Source organism: Mirounga leonina, unplaced genomic scaffold (genome assembly GCF_011800145.1).
Source record: "Mirounga leonina isolate KUSES-001 unplaced genomic scaffold, KU_Mleo_1.0 Mir_454, whole genome shotgun sequence".
In the NCBI taxonomy this organism is placed as follows: Eukaryota; Metazoa; Chordata; class Mammalia; order Carnivora; family Phocidae; genus Mirounga; species Mirounga leonina.
The window spans coordinates 1,752,233-1,775,399 of NW_023270763.1; the positions used below are offsets into that span (position 1 = coordinate 1,752,233).

At 60.8% G+C, this 23,167-nt stretch overlaps 1 protein-coding gene and 1 long non-coding RNA gene across 2 annotated transcripts; both read left to right on the forward strand.

Moving 5' to 3' along the window:
• The first annotated feature begins 3,432 nt into the window (after nucleotides 1-3,432).
• Nucleotides 3,433-13,710, forward strand: LOC117999227 (kinesin-like protein KIF19). Its single transcript, XM_034988168.1, is given in 11 exon segments — nucleotides 3,433-3,502; nucleotides 4,515-4,625; nucleotides 4,893-5,077; nucleotides 6,160-6,248; nucleotides 7,116-7,252; nucleotides 7,381-7,510; nucleotides 8,158-8,352; nucleotides 10,953-11,018; nucleotides 11,021-11,100; nucleotides 11,671-11,793; nucleotides 13,639-13,710. Coding segments are annotated over 10 exon segments (1,188 nt in total). The 5' UTR covers nucleotides 3,433-3,502.
• A 268-nt stretch (nucleotides 13,711-13,978) lies between these two features.
• LOC117999292 lies at nucleotides 13,979-22,136 on the forward strand. Its single transcript, XR_004676250.1, has 3 exons — nucleotides 13,979-14,063; nucleotides 19,341-21,474; nucleotides 22,038-22,136. It is a non-coding gene; the product is annotated as an uncharacterized LOC117999292 (long non-coding RNA).
• Nucleotides 22,137-23,167: the final 1,031 nt, after the last annotated feature.

Here is a 23,167-nt window from a genome sequence, read left to right on the forward strand (position 1 = left end):
CCTTGCGCTTAGCACCAACCTGACGCCTGGAAGAGAACGGGCAGGCGGGGACAGCCGTGCTGACCTGGAGGGAGTCGCTTGAGCTTGGCCCGCCGCCGCACGCAGCTGCAGTCTCCCAGTCGGGTTTCTCAGACGTGAACTTAATGGGATCTGGCCTCCGTGGGACTTTATCAAATGTAGGATCAGCTTGTGCATGCCAGTTGTTCTCATCACGAGCGTGCCCTGCTTCACGGCCGGGCAGCGGCTTCCCTGGAAGCTGCTGGGGAAAGCGGGGTGCAGCATGGCCCGCCCACACAGACGCCTGGTGGTGAAGACCAGTCGGGCCCGGGGTGTGGTGCAGACGGGCAGCCGGCCTGGGAGAGGCAGCTAAAATCCACGTCCTGAGCAGAAACTGGACGGTCACTTCAAGTTGTTCTAGAAATGCATCCATGGGGAAAAACATTTATAGCCGAGATGAATTTCGTTAGGTGTTTGTTGGTGGGATTGGCCCCCCTTTGGTGGAAAGGCTCCAAGGCCAAGCCTCATGGCCCTCAGGCTCACCTGGAGCCCGGGGGTTGCCCTGACAATGGGTGAGAGCACAGACGTAAAGGCTGGGCCGTGGTCTGGAGCCCGACCCCGTGTGCCCAGTGTGCAGCTGGCTTATGGCCACCGGGGCCTGGGCCACCCAGCTGCTTGGGGCCTCCCGAGCCACGTGTGGGGTCCCACGTGTGCGGTCCCACGTGTGCAGTTAAGGACTGGCTGGGCTCCTGGGGCCTGCTGATGTCACCAAGGCAGGGCAGGTGGAGGAGGCGGCACGGGCCGGTCGCCTTGCCTGCCAGGAGAGCAGGGAGCATGTCGTGCCCGCCGTTCCCACTGCCGGCCCCGCTGCTGGCCCTTCCCCGGCCCTGGGCAGCCCGGCCACGAGAGAGGTGGAACCCAAGGACCAGCAGCTCATGGTGAGCATCCTCCCCCGTGTTCCCGGATGGCCCTACGGCTGCGTGTCCCTGAGGCCGCCTCGTCCTGACCCACTGCCCGGTGCCCATCACTTGGCACAGGTCAGGTCTCGGGGTACTGGTCCCCGTCAAGGGCCCTACCTCTCCCCTGCCCCCCCAGCCCTGTGATCTCCCCAACAAGCTCCAGGCCCTGCGAGGGCTGCCCGGACCCGTGTGCTGGGGGGCTTGAAACTTCAGCCCACTTGGTGGTGGGTGGATGAGCTGAGGCCCGGGCCTTGCCCCACACCTGCCGGCTGGTTACCCTGGTTACCGGAGAACCCCTGTCATGAAGCGGGGGCCCTGGTGCACTGGGAGAATGGGGAGCAGCCTCGGGGGGGCCCCTGGAAGGCAGCTGCCCTGGGGTGCTGCCCACAGCACTTCGGATCCGCTCGCTCAGTGACACTGAACTGGAAGAAGGGGCCACCGTCACTGCCCACAAAGTGGGGGACCAGGTGAGGCTGCGGGGGCGTGGGCATGCAACCACGGGGTTGGGACGCTCACCTTCTGCATGCGCTTCACTGACCTGCTCCGACTGAAAAGGGCCCTGGGTGCTGAGGGTCACAGCGGGGTCTGCGGGGACCCCTGCTCCTTGGAAAGCCTGAGACGCTGGCTGAGCCGGGTTGCGGGAGTCACGTGGCAGAATGAATGCCAGATGTGGGGTAAGACAGATTTTGTCAGAGGAATTGGATTTTTCCACTTGTCATTAGAAAGGCAGCTCTAAGGAGGGACTGGACGTCGTGTCTGGAAGGTTTGCACTTCCGAGGCGAAGGTCCAGGAGGCTGGGGAGCCCTGAGTGCTCCTCCCCATCGGGTGGGGGTGCCCAGTGCTGAGCGGGCAGGTGGGCAGCTGCCGAGGGCGCCGTGCGAAGAGGGAACAGGGCGTCTCGGCTGCGCAGGCCCCTTGGGGTGCGCTGGGCAGAGGCTGCAGCGAAATCGTGCTGAGCTCGTAGACCAGGAAGCAGCACCCTGTGACCGCTGTTACGCGGGGCGGGGGGGCCGGGGTTGCACAGGACAGAATTCAGCTCAGGTGTGCAGAGTGTACGTGTTCGTACTGTGGAAGCAGCATCGATCCCGCTGAGGTCATGCTGTAAGGGCTCAGGGATGCGACAGGAGACCCAGTGGGGCCGGTGTCACGTGGGCCCAGTGACCGCCCGCAGCAGGGACTGCCGTGTGCGCGGTCAGAGGTCCCATAGCTCTGAAGGCAGCGAAACAGTTTGCTGGAATCGACCGTGGTTCTCAGGATAGCGTCAGTAGTCCCCAGATCTCGGCACTGGCCCATCTGGGGACCGATGGACGTCCTCCCAGGGGAGCGCCCCCCCGTCCCCGGTGCCTCCCATCCTCCCTGATACTGGAGGTCAGAAGGCCCCCTTTTCGTCCTGCCGGCCACAGAGCTGGGAGGTGAGCGACCCACACGTGAGAAGTGTCCCCTGCTGGCCCTGGTCCTGGGCAGCTAACCCGTGGGCGTGAGGGCTCGGTGAGAATTTCTCCCACTTCCCTGGCTTTGGGGATCCAGTGACTTTAGGGAAACGACACTTCTGGATGGTGGGGAAAGGAAGTGGCTTTTGTGAGTTAGAGCTTCACGTGTCCCGGGGCCGTGGTCCTTCCAAAGCCTCGGACGTTGTGACCTGGTTGGTCTGCCCAGCAAAGGTGGGGCTGTGTGTGCGAGGGTGACTGCCTGTCACCAGGCCTCCCCGGGCCCTCACCGCCCTCCCTTCCCCCACATTCCGTTACAGGGTCCTCTCAGAGCCCACCTGGGGCCTGGCTCCAAGGCCGTCTCGCTCTGCACTGCACAAAACACAGCTGGGGTTTTTGATAAAAACCGGAGTGAGACTCCTAACATTCGGTTCACTGTTTTAACCCGAGCAACTCAGGGGCCACTAGGACATGCGGCGTTGTGCAGACCCCACATCTGTCGGGTTCGAAACGTTTCCATCTCCCCAGAAGGAGCCCCTGCCCACTCCGAGCTGCTCCCATCTCCCCCACCACCGCCCTGGCCCCGGCCCGGAGCCCTGCAGGGCGTGGCCTGCTCTCACCCAACCCGGCGGTTCTGAGGCTCGTTCGCTAACGCTGTGTCTTGATGTGACTTCACACCAGCCAGGGGCGGTGGGACCCGCGAATGAGCTCCCGTGTCGTCTGCAGCCATGTTTCCCACGTGGGGGTGCCTGGCCAGGTCTGCTCCATCCTCCTCTCCCTGTGTGTATGCGCTTCTTTTCCCTGGGCCGCCTGAGACATCGTGCCCTTCCACACCCAGAGATGTCTGTGTGTTCCTTAAAAACAGGGCCATTCTGTGACTCCAGGACAGCGCCAGAAGTCAAGACATTAATATTGATACCACCCAGTCTGCACGTGTGTTCACGGTTGGCTGATTTCTCTCAATTGTGTTACTTATAGCAAAGAAAAAAAAAATTTGGGGGGGTACAAGAGCCATTGCCGCTGATACTTCTTGGACACTGAGCACATGATCGCTTGTACCCCTTACGGCCGTGGGTCCTGCTACCGTCTCCATCTTACAGATGGGAAAACAGAGGCCATGTGGGTGGGGAAACTTGCCCATGGCCTCCCTGCTGGTGGGAGCCTGTTCTGAACCCACCCGGCACCCCGACATTCTGGCCTGGCTTACAGCGCACTCACGCGGTGGGAACTGCGTGGATGGGGGCTGCCCCCCGGGTCCCTTTCCTGAGAGCCTCTCCACGGCTGGATGGAGAAGAAGAGCATGAAGTTTGAAAATGGTTAGCTTATGTCATGGAAAACGTGCTGGCCTGAAGCCGGGGCAGGCCCCGGGGGCTCCCGGCCCCGCCTGACTCCCCAGGAACCTCTGGGCAGCCCTTGCCTCCTGAGGCCTCTGTTTCCAAAGCTGTGGACCAAGGGAGGAGTTGGCCAGGTGGCCGGGGGTGGGGGGGACACAGGGTGGCCAGGCTCTTGGTCTGCCCAGTTGGGCCCCCAGGACTCCCCGGGGGCGCATGCCCCCCACTAGCCCAGGAGCTCCTCCCAGAGTAAACAGAGCTGATTGGTCTCTAGTTGCCCTGCCCCCGCCCCCCCGCCCCGTCCCTAGAGGCCCTCCTACAACTTGCTTCATAATTATGTATTTGTGTGAGAGGGCAGAGGCCTTGGGGAGGGGGCCACCGTGCACGCTGGTTTGGAGAAGCAGAGAGGGGGCTGCAGAGCTTGGAGGGTAGACAGGTGGGGCATGGACGCACGCTCGGGCAGCTCGGGGGATGGGGGGCACGGAGCACAGCAGCTCCTGCCATCCCTTCTTCCTGCCGTTCATCAAAGGGCCCTGTCCCTGTTGGGTGGGTGCTGGGGGACAGAGCTCAGCAGACCCCAGGGGTGCAGGAGCGTGGACAGGAAGTGGAGAGGGTGCCCGGGGCTGGAGGACCCCCCGCCTGGCTGAGCACAGAGGCCGGCTGCCCTCCTGGGACACAGACCAAGCCCCCCACCCCCGGTGTCCTCGAGCAAGGGCCAGCCTGGCGTCCTTCAGGGTGCATGAGTCCGCCCTGATTCTGGGAGCAGCCCCTCCTCTGACACCTCCCTCCCGCTGCCCTAGATGGTGGTGCTCATGGACCCTGGCGAGGACCCTGAGGACACGCTGCGCACACACCGGTCACAGGAGAAGACCTTCATCTTCAACACTGTTTTCGACCAGCATGCGTCACAGGTACCCCGCGCCCCACGCCCCCTGCGTCCTCCCACGGGGCTTCACCAGACCCTGGAGCCCCCCTGGGAGGGCTTGGTGGCCAGGTGGTCCCGTCCATGACTTGTCACAGGAGTGTCCCTGCTGAACAACGAGGTTGGCACGTGCGCCGTCCCAGGGGCAGGTAGCGGGAGGCCCCGGGGTTCACACACGTTCTCATTTGTCCGTCCGTCCAGACAACAAGGCGGGGTCCCCTCTGCCATGTGGCTGGAGCATGCTCCCTGCCCACAGGGGCCCCCCTGGGGCAGCAGCAGGGGACGAGGGGCCCAGGCGCAGGCTTCAGCCGGCCCCTTCCTCAGACGTTTGGGCCCAGCGTCAGGTTGCACGCACCAGACCCCCGCCTGGGAGAGCCCGGGGGGCCCGGCAGAGCAGGATTTGAACTCGGGCTTCTGGAGACGGGCTGTCGCACGGCCAAGGTATGGTGTCTGGGGGATGTTTGGCCCCGAGACCAGTCCAGCCCTGCCCGCCCTGCCCCTGCAGCTGCCCGCTGGGCCCCGGCACGGCTTGTCTCGGACACACCGGCCCTCCCTCGGGACGCGGCCGTAGCTAGAAAGAGGACGGATTTGCTCCGCGTGGCCGGCCGGCTGCTTTCTGAGCAGACTCGCGGCTTTCGCCCCTGAGATCTTCCTGGGGCTGCAAGTAGGAGGGGGCTGGCCATCAGCATCTGTTGAGCAGTGGCTGCCTGCCGTCCTGGCGCACACGGTCTTGCCAGCCCCTCAGCAGCCCTCTGCAACGTCCTGTGATGTGATCCCCATTTTACAGACGGGGAAACCGAGGCTCCTAGCCTGAGGTCACACAGCTAGGGGGTTGCAGGCCAGCTCTCAGCCGCTGACGGTGTAAGTCCACAGCTCAGGAGAGCAGTCCCCGTGCTCAGGTCTGCCTCCAGCCGCCGTGAGCCGTGTCGCCGGCCGGGGCTACTGGGACAATTCGGGGACGCCAGGAGCAGGGTCCTGATGGGCGCCCAGGAAGGGCAGCAGAGATGGGACTGTCGTTTCTGTCTGGGCCAGCCACGTCCACGCACCTGGAGGTGTCCTTTCTTGAATACCCCTGTGGGCAGGGAGCTCACTACCACACCTGTTGCTAGGCGTTGCTGCCTTATGTGGGATTCTGCCGGACTGAGGTGCTCAGGCGTCAGTCCTGGTTTTGTTCCCGGAGGAGGAGTCCTGATGCTCTTCCCAGACTTGCAAGTCCTGGGCTGCCTTCCGGTCCCAGGCACCTGTCGGGCTTCTCTCGGCTCCTGAGAAGCCCCATCGCGTCCAGCACCAGACCCGTGTCAGGCCTCGTGGCGGGAGCTGTCCTGCGCTCTCGTGTGATCCTCCCTGACGGCTGTGCTCTGGGGGCCCGGCCCCCTCTCAGCCCCTGGGGCGGCAGAGCGGCAGGACGGAGACCGCAGCCCACGCCCTGTCTAGACTGGCCCCCGCCTGAGGGTCCCGGCACACGCGTGTCCGACTCTGGCCAGGCCGCGCATCCCGCTGTCTGTCCTTCCATCCGTCCACAGGAAGACGTGTATCATGCCACCCCCCCAGCACCTGCTGGAAGGTGTCATTTCTGGATACAACGCGACGGTGTTTGCCTATGGCCCCTCAGGTACCGCCGAGGGCAGGGGCCTGGGAGGGCGCGGGGCTGGTGGCAGGGGCGCTCTCCCTCCCGGACAAAGCACCTGCGGTGCACCAGCATGTGCTGGTCTCCCTGCGCCCATTGGCTCCTTCCAGCCTCGTCGAGGCCCCACGGGCAGGTAGAGCGCCCCCTTGCCGCACGCAGGGAAGCTGAGCCTCGGGGGGCTCACACGGCTGGTAGGAGTGCATGTGGGGTCCAGCCGCGCCTGCACCTTGCTGCCCGCGAGGACCCACAGATTTCTCCATGAGGACGAGCAGTTGGGCTCAACACGGTCCACAAAGCTGAGCCACCTCTCGAGTCCTGAAAACTAGGATCACAGAGGGACGGGGCAGTTGGGGAAACGGAGGCTGGGAAGCGCCTGGTCCAGAGTCACAGCCTTTGGATGTCATCGGTTCGGTCAGTAGCCGTTAGGGAGCACCCGCTGTGTGCCAGGCTCTGGCGGAGGAGGGGCCGTCTGATCTTTCGGGAGCAGGGGCGGGGGCAGCGGTGTCCCTGTGACAGGCGTGAGTCCGGCAACTGTAGGAACGGCTTCCGCATCTTCCCTAGAGCTGGGGGAGGAGCACGCACCCGGTGGTCGCCCCTCATCCCGGCCCGTTTGGCCCACATCTGCGCTTCGGTCCCGTGTCTCCCGCGTCTGCGGTTTCTTCTGCAGGGGAGCCATTGGACTCTTGTGGGCTTCCCCCTGGTTTCCAAAACTGAAAACAAGCGCGTCTGAGTGTTCGGGACCGTTTGCCCAAGGTGGCGGAGGTCTGAACCATCTCGTGGTGGCGCGTGTCCAGGCGGGGTCAGAGCCTGCCTCAGGAGTCCCTGCCCTGGCGGCTGTCCTCCTGCCCACAGGCGCAGGGAAGACCCACACCATGCTGGGCACGGACGCCGAGCCCGGCATCTACCTGCAGACCCTCACCAACCTCTTCCGGGCCATCGAGGACAGCCGCGACAACGCGGACTGCAGTGTGTCCATGTCTTACCTGGAGGTGAGCCTGCCCACCAGCCTCGGGGAGACCTTGGCCCTCGGGGCGTCGGAGCCTTCTTGGGAGACCTACACCCTGTGCTGCCTTTGCCCCGAGGCTGCTGCCTGTCCCGCTTGTGTCTCTCCTCCCAGATTTATAACGAAGTGATCCGGGATCTCCTGAACCCATCCTCGGGGTTCCTGGACCTGAGGGAGGATTCTCGGGGCAACATCCAGATCGCAGGCATCATGGAGGTCTCCACCTCAAATGCCCAGGAGGTGAGGGGCATGGGGGCCCACGGAGGGAAGGGGGCCTGGGCCTCGGCAGCCACGCTCGCCAGAGCTCACGGAGCAGAGCCGGACACATGGCCCCGCGCTGTTTCCCGGCTAACGGGGTGCCGGACGGTGCACTCAGGGCAGACATCGCCGATAGATCACCGTTCTTCCCCCTGCTCCTGAGCCCCTTCCCACGCGGCGCCCCAGCCAGTCCCAGCCCGTCTGAAATCCCCCACATGCTCTGCGGTCCCAGCATCGCCTGGCACACGGCAGGTGCCCCGTCGAGGCTCATCGGCGTGGCTCCCGCCCGGCGGCTTACACACAAATGGGTTGCAGCCCACCTGCCAACCCCAGCGAGCCCATACAGGGTTCTGCGCTGGAAGGTTCTGGGACCGGCTCTCTGGGGAAGACGTGGGTGATCCAGTGGCCGAGTCTGCCCTGGCAGAGGAGGGGGAGGGCAGCACAAGTGTCTGGATTGGTTGGCTCCATCACTTAGTCGCTCCGTGCCGCAAACCAGAAATGGCTTGCGCTGGACGAAGTTCTGTTGCGAAGAGCTGCCCAAGAGGGCTCAGGGTCCAGCGCTCCCCCCCGGCCCCGTGTGGATCTGGAGGGCGCGTGTGGCTACCCACCCAACTCGCCTGTGTCCTCGGATCGTGCAGCTCCTCACCAAGGGCAGTCGGCAGCGCACGCAGGAGCCCACGGCCGCCAACAGGACATCCTCCCGCGCCCACGCCGTGCTGCAGGTCACCATTCGGCGGCGGAACCGCGGCGCAGACGCGCTGGAGGGAGTGCGTGTCGGGAGGCTCTTCCTGGTGGACCTGGCCGGCTCGGAGCGGGCGTCGCAGGTTCGCTGGCGTCCCCCCCGCCCCCTCTCACGCCCCCACAGCTACTCACCCTGCCCCTCCTCGTCCAACAGCCTCTGCGGCTCCCAGGGCAGCGCCGAGCCGCCTACGGAGTGAGTGGTCCCGAGTGTCGAGAGGCAAAGCCCACAGAGCCGGTATTTACGGATTCACGACTGCCACGTGGCAGGCTCTCCTGACCATGATCGGTGCCCAGACCCACCCCCAGGGAGTGCCGAGCCTCTGCGTGAGCCGATAATCACGGCACAGGGAGGCCTGTGCTTGGAGATTCCAGGTCCGCACAGAGGCTGGGGGGGCCCGGAGGGGGGCCCGGTGGTGGCGTGCGGTCTCAGGGCCGAGCCTGAGAGGGTCATCAGGAGTTTGGTGGGGTGCGAGGAAGGGCATGTCAGATGGAGGGAACTGCGTGTGCAAAGCATGGCTGTTGGGAGGATGGCGCCCAGTGTATTCCAGCCCCGACAGTCCTTCCGAGGGTCCCACCTGCCTGCCCCCGAGCTCTTGGCTCGCCTGTGCTTGGAGGCACCTGTCGCTGGGAGCCGGGCTGTGCTTTACCTTGTGCTGCCGCAGTGGCCTGAGCGTTCCTTGAGGGCAGGACCCGGCCCAGGGCCGGGCACAGAGCGGTGCTGGACAGAGGCGTGTCCACACAGTAATGTTATCACCAAACCTTAGCAGGTGTAATCCCCCTAATCCCCCAGCACAGGATAAGGTGGGCAGCGGATGCGGGGCCGGGACCCAGGCGGTGCCGCGACTTGGCCGTGCACGACGCGTTCGGTGCTGCATCCAGGCTTTGGACCTGGGCATCTTGCCCAGATCCCTGCGGTCCGCTGCTGTGATAGTTGTCCCCCGGTTTGCGCCAGATGCTCTGCGTCTTTGGGGTTTGACCACTGAGTCGTCTCATCCGTTCGCTGCCCTGCCCTCGGCGCTCCGGGAGTCGAAGTGAGCAGGGCCAGGGCAGCGGCCGGGGGCAGACTGGTCTGAAATGCCGTGTGTCCATAGACAAGTTGAGGCACGGTAGGGCCAGCAGACCCGGAGATGACCGCCGTTGGAAAGATAGTGCTACTCACAGTTTTCCAAGAAGAGGGGCCTCGGGATTTCACGCAGGGAAGCACCAGGGCCGGTCAGGAGGCAGAGGGAGGCCGCGCTGTGGGCGAGAACCCTCTGGTGGTTTCCCCGGGAAGGAACGGGCGAGGCAGGGTGAGCAGGCTCAGGTCCAGCTAGTTTGAGCAATTCCAGGGGCCTGGGGCATAATGGCTGTTTGTCTGGTCCCTGGCCCTGGGGTATTAGGGCAGGGGCCTGGCGTCAGGTGGCGGGGGTGTGGGCTCTGGGCTGGCGGTCTGCATTTGAAAGGCTTGTTCTGTATCTCCGGGAATTGGTAATGCTGGGAGGGCAGTCCCTCCAGGGTCAGCAAGGACTCCAGATGTCAAACATCAGAGCACGGAGAATAAAGGACATGGCTGACCCACGGACAGATGTGGGTGCAGACACGTTCATGCAGGGAGAGCCCCGTGTGACAGAGGTCTGGGACTCTGGCCTGTTCTAGCTGAGCCCGGCTGCGTCCACAGGACAAGATGGAGAGGGTTGCAGGGAAGGGGTCCAGGGTCTGGGTCCTTGCTCTCGCTCTGCTCTGACTTGCTGTGTGCCTTTGGGTAAGCCACTGCCCCTCTCTGGGCCTTGGTTTTGGTTTAGTTGTCTATTCAAGTGGCCTACGTGAGCGACTTTTACAATCTGCTTGGCTCTCACGAGCTGTCATTTCTTCATAGAAAATCACTCGTAAAAGACTTTGTTCTAGGGCACGAGGTCTCTGAGAAGGCTTTGAGCTCTGTGACCCAGACACCAGCAGCTGCGGTCCTGCCCTGCACCGGCTCCCACATAATGACCATAGTAGCTGGCGTTTACTGCTTGCCTCTGTGGGCCCAGGCCTGAGCAGGCCTGTTGCACATGTTGCGCACTAAATCCTCACCGTAACCCCATGAAGTCGGGAGATTGCCCATTTTGGCAAATGAGGAAGGTGGGACAGACTGGGAGATCTGTCAGAGATTCGCAAACCATGCTCCAGGTTGTCTCCAAAACCCATGCCCTTAAAGAGAAAAAGAAATTTTTTTTTTGTTTTTTGATTTCCAATGTATTAGAAACACAGCACAGAAAATGTGGAAAATACGGGCAAGGGGAAGAAAGTTAGAGTCCCTGCCGTGCTTGCACTCAGAGGTGTTCATCCCGAGGGCATTTTGGCTCCTTCGTGCGGACCCCGCTGAGGCCTGGGCTCCGGGGATGCTTGGCCTCCATGGAGCCTGGGATCCAGTGGGGAACGGGAGGGAAGACGGATGCGGCAGAGAGCAAGGCAGCTGCCGGGGAAGTCAAGCGGTGGAGGAAATAGGCTGGGGGACCGGCTGCCATGGTCCCCGCTTCAGAGAGTGAGGTCGGGGTGCTCCTGCACGTGGTCACTGTCAGCGCGCAGATCGGCCGTGTCCCCTCCACACAGAGTCCTGTGTCCTCGGGGCCCCAGCTGGTGCGGTGCGAGCGGTCTGAGCCGCTCGGGCCCGGGTGGGATGGGTCAGTGCACCGCCCAACGTCTCCTCTCCCGCCCAGACCCAGAACCGCGCGGCAAGAGGAGGAAGGAGGGCGCCCATATCAGCCGCTCCCTGCTGGCTCTGGGCAACTGCTCAACGTGCTCAGCGAGAAAAGTGGCGGCAGGGCACAGTACGTGAACTTCCGGGACAGCAAGCTCATGCGCCTGCTGAAGGTACGGTTGCCCGCCCGTGCGGGGCCTCCCTGCCAGGGGGACGCCCAGACCTGGGTCTCAGGGCCCCTCCAGGAACCCCTGGAGGCATGAGAACCCCGTAGAAACCACGGCTGGTCACTGCCTGACTCCTGCTCCATCCCTCTGAGTAGGGGCCAGCCTGGGCTTGCATGCTCCCAGCCACAGGGAGCTCACTACCTTACTGAGGCCTCCTGTCCCATCTTGGATGGTCAGTGAGACAGTCCCCTCTGTTCTGAGCTGGACACTGTTCCCTCTATTCCGTAGCAAGGGTGTAGGTGAACAGAGAGGCAAAGCAATACGTAAACGTTCCCGTGGATTCGGCTTCGCAGTCTACTCTGTTCTCATCGGAGCAGAAGTCTGACGGGGTGGGCTGGGAACAGATCTCACTTCGTCCTAGCGTCCCCTCCCTGAGCACCAAACCCTTGGTCCTGGCATCACCTGCCTTTCTCAGGGTTTGGAGCAGGAACCGCAGAGGGCTGGTCCAGAGGGGCCTGGGACGGGAGGTGGGGGCCCCGTTCCCCTTACCCCCACCTTGGACCTTCCGCTGAGCAGGACGCCCTAGGAGGGAACAGCTGCACAGTGATGATCGCGCACATCAGCCCAGCCAGCACGCCCTTCGAGGAGTCCTGGACCACCCTGCTGTACGCCTACAGGGCAAAGAACATCAAGACGCGGGTGAGGCCCCCACTTGCTAAGTTCTCACTCGTGCTCCCTCTGGAGCCTCTAGGGGAGGGTCCCTTCCACCTGGGGCTCCTGGCCATGCTGGGCGTGTGGTGCTTGACCTCTCTGTTTCTCCCTTCTCTTCTCTGATGGGGACACTGGCCTTGGGTTTCAGGCCCCCCGAATCCAGGAGGGTCTCATCTCAAGATCCCTAATTACGTCTGGGTTTGGGGTGTTTACGACATGGACTTAACCGATCTCCAGGCGCACTGTGAGCACTAGATGTCTTGATTTAATTCTTTACCTCCTTCTCCCCGGGAAGTGGGGCCTGTCATCAACCCGTTCTGCAGCCTGGGCAGCTGAAGCGCAGAGAGAGAGAAAGCCACTTCTCCAGCCTTCCAGAGCCCGAGCAGAGCTGGGCATTGTGGCGCAGAGCGCCTCGATCTGGAGGCTGCACTGCTGTGCTCGGTGCAGAGGACTCGCGTCACAAGGCTGGACACAGGCTCAGGGACACATGCTAGTGGTCAGCGAGTGGAGGTGTGATCCTCGCCAACAAACCTGGGATGAGCCCTTCCTGCTGCGGGCTCTGAGCGAGGTGCCAGGACAGCCTCTCTCTTAACCGAACCTCGAGCTTCGCTGCGGGGCAAGGCAGATGACAAACACGACCCCCCACAGATGAGTACGTCCCTTCCAACTGTGGTCCGTGCTGTAAACGGGAGCCATGGGGTGCTGCAAAGAAGAGTGGCTGAGAACATGGAGTTGAGAGGCTCGGTCAAGGACGCAGGGCCCCGAGTGAGGGAGGGCAGGGTGTGCAGACGCGGGGTGGTCGAGCGCCTCTGTTCAGCCTGAGACCAGCACTTGCACCCTCCAAACCCACCAGAGAGAAACTCGGACCCATGTGCTCTACTCGAAAGCCCCAAAGTGCCCATGGAAGGGGACAGGGCGTGCAAACTGGTACGTCCCTCCCGTGGACCACTGTGCAGCTTCAGAGAGAATGGGGTAGACCCGTCTGTGCGGACGGACGGCCTCCCGGCCACAGCGCTGGATGAGGAAAGCAAGTTAGAGAAGAATAGCTCTGGGGGGCGCCTGGTGTCCCAGTAGGTGGAGCGTGCGACTCTCAATCTCAGGGTCATGGGTCCAAGCCGCACGTTGGGCTGGAGCCTCCTTTAAAACAACAACAACAACAACAACAAAAAACACAACAACGTGAAAAAGAAAATAACAGCCCTGGTCTGATAAGATTTCCATAAAAAACCAAAGCCAAGCCTACACCAAGAAACTCCCCGTGTGTGTCTCTGCAGATACGTATATACACACAAAACCGCACAGAGGACGGTCCAGAGGGCACAGATGAAAGTGATCGCAGTGCTTACCCAAGGGGAGGGGTTTTAAAAAACTCTTGACGGATCATTTGAAATTTCTCGACTGTGGCAAAATACGCATGACATAAAATTTGCCACTTTAACCATTTCTAAGCGTCCAGTTCAGGGGCACCATCCCCCCCCCATCCAGCTCCAGAACGTTCCATCCCGTACACAGAGACCCTGTCCCCGTGATGCACGGACCCACCCCCCCACTCCCCCAGCCCCGGCCCCACCATCTACTCTCTGTGTCGGTGAGTCTGGCGACTCTGGGATCTCGTGTGAGTGGGGTCCCCGTGCATGTCCTTCTGTGTCTGGCTCGTGTCCTTGGGGCTCGTCCCTGTGGGGGCAGGGGTCCGGTTCCCTTTGTCTTTAAGGCTAAGTTGTATCGATCTGAGTTTTCCTAACAAAATGTGCCAGAGTCCTTGTAGCATGAATACCCCTTGTGGCGGGGCAGTTCCCGCTTGCTCTGACCTTGGCCGTGGGTCCCACCCACCAGGTGAAGCGCAATCTCCTGAACGTGTCCTACCACATCGTGCAGACCTCTCTGTTTCTCCCTTCTCTTCTCTGATGGGGACACTGGCCTTGGGTTTCAGGCCCCCCGAATCCAGGAGGGTCTCATCTCAAGATCCCTAATTACGTCTGGGTTTGGGGTGTTTACGACATGGACTTAACCGATCTCCAGGCGCACTGTGAGCACTAGATGTCTTGATTTAATTCTTTACCTCCTTCTCCCCGGGAAGTGGGGCCTGTCATCAACCCGTTCTGCAGCCTGGGCAGCTGAAGCGCGGAGAGAGAGAAAGCCACTTCTCCAGCCTTCCAGAGCCTGAGCAGAGCTGGGCAGGGAGATCGAGCGCCTCCAATCCAAAATTGAGACGCAGGAGGTGGAGAAGAGAGGTGAACCCGGCATCCGGGATGTGTGAGGTAGAGCCGAGCTGCTGGGGCCCCTGTCGTTTTGCCGTCCCCTGCCTGGGACGCATGGCTGTGGCCGTGGGCTTCAGTCCCAGCCCACCACGCGCTGCCTTCCATCTCCTGGCCCGCAGCATGCAGGGCAAGCGGCCGCCTTCCCTGTCTTCTCCTGAGCTCTTCCTTCCTACCTTTCCTCTCCTCTCACCTCCCCACTTTTTTGTTTCTTCCTTCCTCCCAGATCCGTTTTTCTTTAAAAACATAATCTTCCATTCCGGAATAATTTTAGATTTACAAAAAAAAGTTGCAGGTAGTACAGAGAGTTCTTCACTTCCTCTAATGTCAGCATCTAAATTTGTATTTATTTACTGAGGCAAAGCTCACACAACTTAAAATTCACCATCTTCACATGCACAGTTCCACGGCATTCGAGGCTCATCCACAGTGCCGTGTGGCCACCACCTCCATCTGGTCCCGGAGCATTCCTGCCTCCCCAGAGCAGACCCCATGCCCATCACACAGTTTCTCTCCATTCCCTGCTTCTTCCCAAACCAGCCTTCGGTAGGCCTACCTTAGGGGTGAGCATATCATAGCTCTTCCAAAAATTATAAAACTAATCAGTAAGTTAAAAAGGTACCCTTAAAAATGCCGGTAAGAAAGTCAGGTATACGTATGTGTGTATATATACAGACATACCTATATACATATGTGTTCTTTTAGCTGATTAAGATACGCTTTGCCATAATAAATAAAGGACTTTTGAAAACCAATAAGAAAGAACCAGCAGTCCAGAACTGAGTGAGGAAATGAATAGGTGATACAGAGAATTCCTAGTGGCCAATAAACACAGGGAAAGTTTTTTTTTTTTAAAGATTTTATTTATTTATTTGACACAGAGAGAGATAGCAAGAGCAGGAACAGAAGCAGGGGGAGTGGGAGAGGGAGAAGCAGGCTCCCCGCCAAGCAGGGAGCCCGATGTGGGACTCGATCCCAGGACCCTGGGATCATGACCTGAGCCGAAGGCAGACGCTCAACGACTGAGCCACCCAGGTGCCCACAGGGAAAGATTCTTAATTGCGTCAGGAAACAGACACACATTGAAACAATTTTCATTTATCAGGTTGGCTAAAGCCACAACGTCAGGTCCTAGTAAACGGATGCTATAATGCAGGATGAAGATGGCAGCAGAAACCCTCCTCCTGGGCGTGTGAATTACCCTGTGTCTTTGGGAGGCCAGCTTAGTGGCAAATGTTCACACTTACAGTGTGTGTGCTCCCTGCCCGGGCCCTCTCAGCCCTCCAGATCTGCGACGAGGCACGTGCCCTCCTGTGCCCAGGAGGCTCTGGGACCGTAGTGTGCCCCCCAAGGGGGTCCGGATGAGCAAACTGGTGCGTTAGGGAGGGGAGGGCAGGGCAGGCCCGTCTGTGCAGCCCAACCCCATGCAGGCATGCGGCTCATGTTTTTTGTTACGGGAATTCCCAACACTGGTGGAGGAGAAAGGCCAGAATGGCAGCCGCCATTCCTTGCCAGGCTCACTTGCTCTGTCCTCCCACACGGCCCCCATCCCATCATCTCGAAGGGTTAGGGTTGGTAGGTGTGCATGTTTCTAGCAAGCCTATTGGTGTCATCGGGCCACACCTCAAATGTGGTCTCTTCTATTAAGCGGGCATCCCCTCTTCCTTTTTGTGGTTTTCCTTTTGATTCTTGCTGAAGAAACTGAGTCATTTGTCCCGTGGATTTGCCGACAGCTCTGTGCTCTGAGTTCCTATAAATCAGTAGTTGTATCTAAACGTTGGGAAGAGGGGGCGTTCCCTGAGGCCACTGCTGTCATTTTGATGTGAGCCTGTCTGGACTGTGTTCTGTGCAGCGTCCCCAGAGAGGGACACGTGGTTTGTGCGCATGTGCGCGTGGGGCAGGGGATCGGCTTCGGGCTGTTAGGTAAGTGACACCAGCCTATGGCCGTTGCTCTGTTCCTTGTTTTCCTCACCCAGCGGTGAGTCGTGGGGGCCGTCCACCTGCGCAGTGGGTCTGCCCCATTCTTTCTAACAGCCGTGGAGCATTCCACTAGAGTCTGAGTATCTCATCCTCCTTGATGGGTCTTTTGGGGCTTTCTAGCTACTCAGCCTCCTTGGGCACGTGGGTGCCCATTTGTCTTAGGTGATTTGGAGGGCTCAGGGTTCTGTTGGAGCAAGAAGGTGAAGGAAGTGTTCCATGAAGAGGGGCTGTTGTTGATGGCAGACTGAGTCCCACGGGGCCAGTGGAGGGCTGGGAGGCCGGTGGGGGTAGAAGATGGGTTGTTGTAGAGAATTTGCAAAGCTAGGTGGTGACCAGGACGCTTCGGCTTCTTTGGGGCCGGGGTTGAATAGGGAGGCATGCCATAAGGGCCTTCACTCTGATGGCCTCTTAATTATTGGGGCTGGTCCTAGGTGGTCTGTACTGGGGAGACGGGCAACATCGTAAGGGGGTGGTGGTCTCATGGTGAGCCCTGAGGGCGTGATGGGCTTCCCTTGCGTCCTGTGGCAGTGGGACACTGTGTGCATGCCTCTGCCAGGAGCATTATGAGAATTTCCAGGGTACCGACTACTCCCCCAAAATCTTGTTGTAATGACTACAAGGGTCCAGTCTCTGGACGCATTGCTAATTTTGCCCATCTCAGATCACTTGGCATTTAAGGAAAAGGTGCCCCTTGATCCCTGCCCTCCAGGTCAGGGGAATAGACCATGTGTGGCCAGAGTGGAGCTACCAATGGGGCAGTCGGGGAATACCATCAATTAATCATGGACAACTATTAGGTAGGGACTTACATGGGAAACAAAAAGACAAAACTAGTTTGTTCTGTGGAACTTACATTCTAGCAGGAAAGAGGTGTCAAATGTGTCACAAAACATTTATCAATTATTGACATGTAGAGGACTGTGAAGGAGAAGGCAGGATGTTATCAGAACAAGTGGCAAGTGGACCCAGCTTGAGAATCTGGGAGGGTTTCCATGAGGAAGTGAGGTCTGAGCTCAGATGGCTAGCGGTCACACCCCTCCTTGGATCCCTGAGACTCAAATCCAGGTAATCTGACCCCAAACCAGGCAAAGAGACCATCTAAACCATCCATCCAATTATCTACCTATCCACCCACCTATCCATCTATCCATCTCTCCATCCATATCTCCACATCCATCTCCTCATCCATCCATTATTCATGCACCTATTCATCTGTCCATCCATCCATCCATCATTCACCCACCGATTCATCCATCCATCCATCATCTACTGATCCATCCATCCATTATTCACCTACCGATTCACCCATCCATCCCATCATCTACCCATCCATCCATCCATCCATTATTCACCTACCCATTCATCCATCCATCCATCATCTACCCATCCATCCATCCATCCATTATTCACCTACCCATTCATCCATCCATCCATCATCTACCCATCCATCCATCCATCCATCCATCCATTATTCACCCACCCATTCATTCATCCATCCATCCATCATCTACCCATCCATCCATCCATCCATCCATTATTCATCCATCCATCATCTACCCATCCATCCATCCATCCATCCATCCATCCATCATTCACCCACCCATTCATGCATCATCTATCCATCCATTATTTATTTATTTATTTGAGAGAGAGCAAGAGAGCAGGAGCAGGGGAGCAGAGGGAGAGGGAGAAGCAGGCTCCCTGAGCAGGGAGCCCGACGCAGGGCTTGATCCCAGGACTCTGGGATCATGACCTGAGCTGAAGGCAGACGCTTAACCGCTGAGCCACCCAGGCACCCCTATCCATCCATTATTTACCCATCCATTGTCCATCCATCCATCCTTCACCCATCTATCCATCCATCCATCCAAACATGTGTATGGAGTTCCTCCTTGGTGCAGACCCTGTGTTGGTGGGCAAGCATGGAGTTCAACCCTGGCTTAGGTAGCACTGCTCCTGGGGCAGCTGGCTCTCTTCCTGCCCCCAGTCATGACTTCCCCCTACGATGGAGAGGAGGATAGCCGCCTGCAGATGAACAAGATATGGGCGCAGCTCATCGGGCCCTTCAAGGAGCAGTTGGAGATGCGGCGCAGCCTGGTGGAGCTGGAGAACACCAATATAGAGCTGCACGTTGACACATCGCGCCACCTGCTGACCATTGCAGAGTGAATGTGCCCGCTTACCATCCCCATGGGGCAAGGAGGCCAGCCAGAACACGAGGAGTTCCTCTTGTGCGCTCGTCCAGCTTCTCTCTACAGCCTGCAGGTTGCCAAGGGGGAACTTCAGTGAAGGGCACCCTCTCTTCCCGGGCAGGACTCCTGGCCCAATCCCTCCCTGCTCTCCTGCCCCTGTAGCTAAGCTGGGCCGGGTGGGGAAGGCTTCCAGGTCCCTGCGATCTCTCTGTCCCACGCTGGAGTCCAGAGCCAGCCCTGGCAGGTTAGGATCAACCCCATTTCACAGAAGAGGACGTTGAGGCTCAGAGGGGATGTGGGTTTGCACACCCACCAGGCCAGGACTCTTCTGCCGTTCCACACGTTCTCGCTATTTGTACCTACTGTGAATAGACTGACCACATATGGAGGGACTGATCGTGCTGTTTGTCATCTGGAGTGGGACGCGTTTGAAGGGGGAAGGGGTGCTATTTACAGTCACACGGGGAGCAGGTGTGCCCAGTCCTGCCCTGCACAAAATGGGACGCCTGGCTTCCCCTGCTTGCGGTAACAACGCTGAGCGCTTTCTTGTCCCGTCCTCCCCACGTTTCTCCTCCTCCTGCTGTGCTTCCTCCTTTCTGTTTATTTTCTGAGTTATACAAACAGCGTGATATCTGCACTGGGGGAATTCTTACACCAGGAAATGTCCTCCCTCCATGCGTTGCGCCCAGCCCTGCTGCTGCTGTTCTGTCCTCCCTTCCTGCCGTTCTTCCCCCATGGTGCCCATCGTGCCCCTCTGAGGTTTTGCCCTGAGCGGGGTCATCACGTCCATCCTCAGAGCCCCGCTGTACTCTTGCCCTCCTACGGCCGAGGGCGCTGGGCTCAGTGGGGGCGCGTTTGCATACAGGTGGCCCGAGGTCCCCGGGCAGAGCTGGGCTTGGAGGCAGGGGAATCCTGTGCTTAAATCGTCCGGCAATCCTACTTGATGGTCACTGCCTCTTTATTTCCTTCCAGTTTTTGTTCATGCCTTTTCGTGTTTTACAAGTGTAGAAGAGACGAGGCTGCAGACCCGATTCTGCCCAGGCCTGCGGGTAGACCAGCCTGGACGTGGCTTGCACCCTGACCCCGGACCCCTCTGTTGCTGTTGCAGCTGGGAGCGGGAGGAGACCCACCAGCACACGCACAGTGACGGGACGCCAGAGAGGGACGAGGAGCCGGCAGAGGCCGACGCGGATGGGGACGAGGGCGAGTCCGCGGAGCCGCTCGAGGTGGCTCTGGCCAGAGAGGACGTCAACATGCTTCTGGCCGAGCAGCGGAAAACCGCGGCCCTCAAGGGGGGGGAGGGGTCTGCACATGCAGGTCACAACAGGTGTGTGACCACAGCGCCGTACTGCAGACAGGGGGTGGCTCAGGGAGGTGTTCCGCGTCCCTGGGGGCAGGAGGAGCCGAGCCGGGACGGGACCTGGGCCGACCGCAGAGTCCATGCCCTTCCCGCTAGTGACGGCCACAGGGGGCCGCAGGGGGCGGCGGGGGTCAGTGCGCAGCAGGGGCGGCCCTGGCTGGAGAGCCCGGGGTCCGCACAGTGGTTCCCGTGCACAGGTGTCTGTTCAGGCTCGTGGAGGAGGCATCTGATGAGGTCACGCTGCTGGCGGCAGGTGGCACTTACTTCGCTTAAAAACCACGTAGCCAAGCTGAGAACTCCTTACATTGTCGCATCTCCCCGAGCAGTTTGGAGATGATGCGATCTCACTTCGAAAGTCCGCCAACATTTAAAAATAAGAAAAATGCCTTTTGCTTAAACCAGGAATGTGCATCAGCAGAGAGCATGACTTCAAGAGTCAAATACAGGCATTGAGATGCAGCGTAGCATGAAGACAGGAGTCCATTAATTAGTTAATTAATCTGTGAATCAAAAACAAATCGATGTTTCAAGTGTCCCCCCGTGTGCCAGGCCTGGGGACGTAAAGATGAAAAAGACCGTCTCCGTGACTTACGCTGTCGGTGTGCCGGGCTCTTCCCATCATCACGGACAGCGTAGTGTTGCGGTAACAGACGTGGGCAGGCGGCTGGGGGCTGGTGGAGCGGCTGCGGACTCAGCCGGGGGCCAGGGAGGACCTCGGGCGGAGGGGCGGAGGGGCGGAGGGCCGTGCTGGGGAGCTGAGCCAACTCCTCCCGAAGCCGCCCCCTCCCGGTCTCAGAAGAGGAAGTGAAAGGCTGGAGCACGCGGTCCTGGGCCGCACCGGGGGTGTCATCCCACCTGTGCCTGGGACCGGGGTCCGGGGGATGGGCACGCACGGCAGCTTCGGCTACAGCACTGGCTTCCCACCGTGGACACAGCAGTGAGGGCTGAGTCCTGGCGTGTGTTCTAAAGTGTCGTGTGTTCATAGACGGTCTGAGGCACAGTAGGGCCGACAGACCAGGAGATGACCGCCGCTGAAAATCTAGTCCTACTCACAATTCCAGGAGGAGGGTGCGCGGGGTGCCACATGGGGCTGCAGGGGACGCACAGGGCTGGTCCGGAGGCAGAGGGAGGCCGCACGGGGTGAGAGCCTTCTCGTGGTTTCCCCGGGAAGGAGGGGCGAGGCGGGGTGAGCAGGCTCAGGCCCGGCTAGTTTGAGTAATTCCAGGGGGCTCTGGGGCTGAGGGGCTGTCCTGGGTGTCTGCTCCCTGGGGGATTAGGGCAGCGGGGACAGTGGCCCAGAGCGTGAGAGCCCCATTTAGGAGGGGGTTGGGGTGCAGGCTCTGGGTTGGTTGGTCTGCTTTTGAGACGTGTGCTCCTGGGCGGGTGGTTTAGGATCCTGAGGAGCGAGCTCGCCTTGGGAGGGGCAGTCCCTCCAGGGTCGGCGAGGCCCCAGGTGTGAGAGCATCAGAACGCAGACGATAAAGGGCGTGGTTAGCGCAGGGCTATGGCCACACGTTTTCGTGAGGCTTGGGTGCAAGGCCGAGCCCCACGGCACGCGCCGGCTGGGAGCACGGACCGCAGGCGCCCGCCCGAGCGCCCCGTGCCCCGCAGGCCGGGCTGGAGCAGCGGCTGGCTAACGCCAAGAGGAAGGCGCTGCAGCTGGAGAAGCTGCTGCCCACGCAGGTCATCAGCGAGGACCAGCGGGAGGTTCTGCGGCTGCTGTGCTGGGCCCACGAGCTGGAGCTGCAGAACACCGAGCTGCAGGCCGGCAAACTCCGCCGGAGGCACCTGCTCTGTCAGAAGGACTTCGTGATCCAGCGTCACCACCAGCACTGGTGGCTCTGCGAGCAGCTCATCCACGACCTGTGGCAGCTGATTCAGGGTGAGCCGCCCCGCCCTGGTCCCAGAAGGGGGAGGTGGGCGCCGCACGCACGTGCTCGGACGAAATCCCGGTCCCCGGGGCATAGGAGGGGACCCCCGTCGGCCTTTAGCCAGCCCTGTCCCCGGCCCTGTCCCCAGCCCTGTCCCCGGCCCCTGTCCCCCAACCCCTGTCCCCCGGCCCTGTCCCCTGCCCTGTCCCCCAACCCCTGTCCCCGGCCCTGTCCCCGGCCCTGTCCCCCAGCCCTGTCCCCGGCCCTGTCCCCGGCCCTGTCCCCCGGCCCTGTCCCCGGCCCTGTCCCCAGCCCTGTCCCCAGCCCCCAGCCCCCGGCCCCGGGTGTGAAACACTCCACAATGAGAGGGAAGGCCAAGCACAGTGTCAGAAATCCACTCAGACGCACACGCGGGGCACAGACCATCCATGGGGGAGTGCGGGTAGCCCCGTCTCTGGAAAATTCTCCTTTATCAGGTTGGAATATCTGCCTTCAAACTTCCAAAAAAAGAAGACACTGTCTTTCGCCCAAGTAGGGATGTCTGGCCATCTGTGTGCTTTCCCGGGTCCTGCAGATCCCGGTGCCGGAGGCCCTGGACCGGCGCTTCCGCCGGTACTCGCGGGAGCTGGGTGAGGGCTCGCTGAACCGTCTCTTGTTGCTGCACTCGGTCACGTCCAGCTCCCTGCAGGTGAGTCGCCCTGGGGCCCCTCCCGCCAGCCCCGCGAGGGGACTGACCCTGACATGGGGGCAGGAAACTCAGGGAGGGCCGGAACCAGCAGCTCCAGGCCGCCCGAGCCAGTGGCCGGGCTTTGGGGAGGTTTCGGGGGGCGCCCTGAAGCTTTGCGAGGGGGGTGTTCCGGGGCTGAGCCCGGGGCCAGTGTGCCCTTCACCCCACAGGCCTGTGCCCCTTGGCGGGCGGCTGCAGATTCCGTGCGGGAGACAGAGGGCGGAGGGGAAGGAAGCCAGAGCGTGGTGTGGACCGTGGTGCCTCGGGGACCCCGGGAGGGGCGTCTTCTGGGGACCTCAGTCGGTTTAGCTCTCTTCTGGGGCGTGCTGGCAGTCTCCTGCATGGTGGGGGCGTCTGGGGTCGATTCTGGGGGCTCCCCAGGGAAGAGGGTGAGGGGAGGGCCCTGCATCCCGTCTTCGGAGGACTGCTGTTGTCAGTAGTTGGACCCCTGCCTGCAGCTAGGGCCTGCTGCCCTGCCCCCCTGCTTCACCTTCTCAGGGGAGAAAAGAGAGCCCCCCAGGCTTCAGGCAGAGCGGGCAAGGGGCATTGGCCCAGAAGTGTGGCACGGGGCAGGGTCCAGGGATCCAAAGGTGTGTAAAGCCGCTTCCCACCCCGGGTGAGAGGTCCCCGGTACCCGCGTTGTCTGTACCTTTGGGGGCCATGGGATCTGAGAGCTCCCTGCTCCCCGCAGAACACGGCTGCTGGGGGCTCTCCTCCCCACCCCTGCCATGTGTCCTGTAGTGCATCTCAGGGTCCCCAGGACCACCCCCAGGCGCACTTCTCTAGACGCGCTTCCAGAACTCAGGAAAGCTGTTCTACTGAACCGCAACTCCGTCCCCAGGGAGCACGCAGCCCCTGCACCACCGTCTACTCTCTGTCTTTATGGGTTTGGTGACCTGGGGACCTGATAGTCCTTGTCCTCCTGGGACTGGCTTCTTTCACTGAGCACGACGCCCCCCAGGTCTGTCCCTGCGGGA